The sequence below is a fragment of the Homalodisca vitripennis genome, chromosome 6 (genome assembly GCF_021130785.1).
Source record: "Homalodisca vitripennis isolate AUS2020 chromosome 6, UT_GWSS_2.1, whole genome shotgun sequence".
NCBI classification, from domain to species: domain Eukaryota; kingdom Metazoa; phylum Arthropoda; class Insecta; order Hemiptera; family Cicadellidae; genus Homalodisca; species Homalodisca vitripennis.
The window spans coordinates 160,557,594-160,559,067 of NC_060212.1; the positions used below are offsets into that span (position 1 = coordinate 160,557,594).

General features: G+C 57.1%; 1 protein-coding gene across 1 annotated transcript; it reads left to right on the top strand.

Moving 5' to 3' along the window:
- The first annotated feature begins 462 nt into the window (after positions 1–462).
- Positions 463–1,221, top strand: LOC124365620 (proline-rich protein HaeIII subfamily 1-like). The gene has a single exon (XM_046821610.1). The coding sequence runs from the start codon at positions 463–465 to the stop codon at positions 1,219–1,221; it is 759 nt and encodes a 252-aa protein (XP_046677566.1).
- Positions 1,222–1,474: the final 253 nt, after the last annotated feature.

The window sequence follows — 1,474 nt, forward strand, 5'->3', positions numbered from 1 at the left end:
CCTATGGAGCTTACCCGAAGTGGCCAACCCCCCCTGAGGGGACATTTGTAACCTGTTGCCAAAACTCAAGATAAAGCGTCGGATGCCCCCCTGGACCTGCGCTCCCAGTGAAGGTAAATAGGCTAGAGCGCAGCGGCCGTGATGACAACACCCCTTCGGGGGCTGCTGGCATGGAACCTGTCCAGTCCATATACGACTACCCGTGGATAGCTAGTATATGTAGGCTCTGCCACTCCTGGTTCACCAGGGCAATGGACTTAAGGGCGCACCATGAAGCCCAACACGTCGACGAGCCTCTCCGTTTTCGATGCACAAAGTGCGATTCGCTCCACAGAAGGTAGAATGGTGTGGCGACACACTACGGCAGGTGTAGGGGAGCACCTGCGGCGGCCGAAGGCCCAACACACAAATGTGTATGTGGAATAAAATTTTCAAGCCAGGCCGGCCTAACAATTCATAGAAATGCGTGCCAACCAGACACACGAAACGCGGAGAGGCTCGCCTCCCCCCACTCCCCCGATCCTCAGAGCGTCCAACCTGTGGTCGGAGGAGGAGGACAACGTGCTTATAAAGCGATACAGGGAATTCCGAGCGAGGGGAAAATTACAGGGATATTCCCAATATATAGCCATGTGCCTCCCAAAGAAGACCGACCGGCAAGTCCGGGATCGGACAAGAACGCTAAAAGAAGCTGGGATATTGGTGGAACCAAAGAAGGCAGAACAACAGCCCCCCTCGCCGGAACCCCGTGAAACACAGGCCCCTGAAGAGCCAGAGTATACTGAAGAGACACCTGAATTGACGCAAAAAGAATCACCAGAGCCGCTCCTGAACATGACCATCAGATCTATAACCCTGGAGCCCGAGCCGGAGGGCGCAATGAAGCCGGGGCAGTCAGTAGAGCCCCAACTATCTGGGCGACCATCTAGAAGACAGAGATTGCTAAAATCAAAACCGCCATCAAGGCCCCCTCTGTCAGGACCCCCTCCATCAGAGACCCCTCCATCAGGTCCCCCAGTGTCCCCTCCATCAGGGTCCCCTACATCAGGGTCCCCAGAGATCCCTCCATCAGGGCCCCTCCATCAGAGACCCCTCCATAAGGTCCCCTATCAGAGACCCCTCCATCAGGGCCTCATCCATTTGGGCCCCTCCACCAGGGCCCCCTCCATCAGGGTCCCGTACATCAGGACCCCCTTCACCTCTTGTTGCCCCCTCACCTAATCTAGGGACAAGTCCATCTGTCCCACTCTCCTCGAGGACCCCCCCAGCGGACCTCCCGCCCTGTATCCCTGCACCGGGACAACCTCCATCTGAGCCCCCCTATCCATCAGGACCCCCGGAGATTCGCCAGGAGCTCCCGACCGAACCAATGGGGAGAATGATTGGGACCGGATCCTGGCTGTGATTAATGGCATTCAACCGCTCTGTCCAATAGGAATGCGACTCCAAGAACTAGCAGCCAAGGAGGGCAACA

Excerpts from the sequence above, each read along its gene's own strand:
- LOC124365620 (XM_046821610.1), top strand. The coding sequence starts at position 463 with ATGCGTGCCAACCAGACACACGAAACGCGGAGAGGCTCGCCTCCCCCC.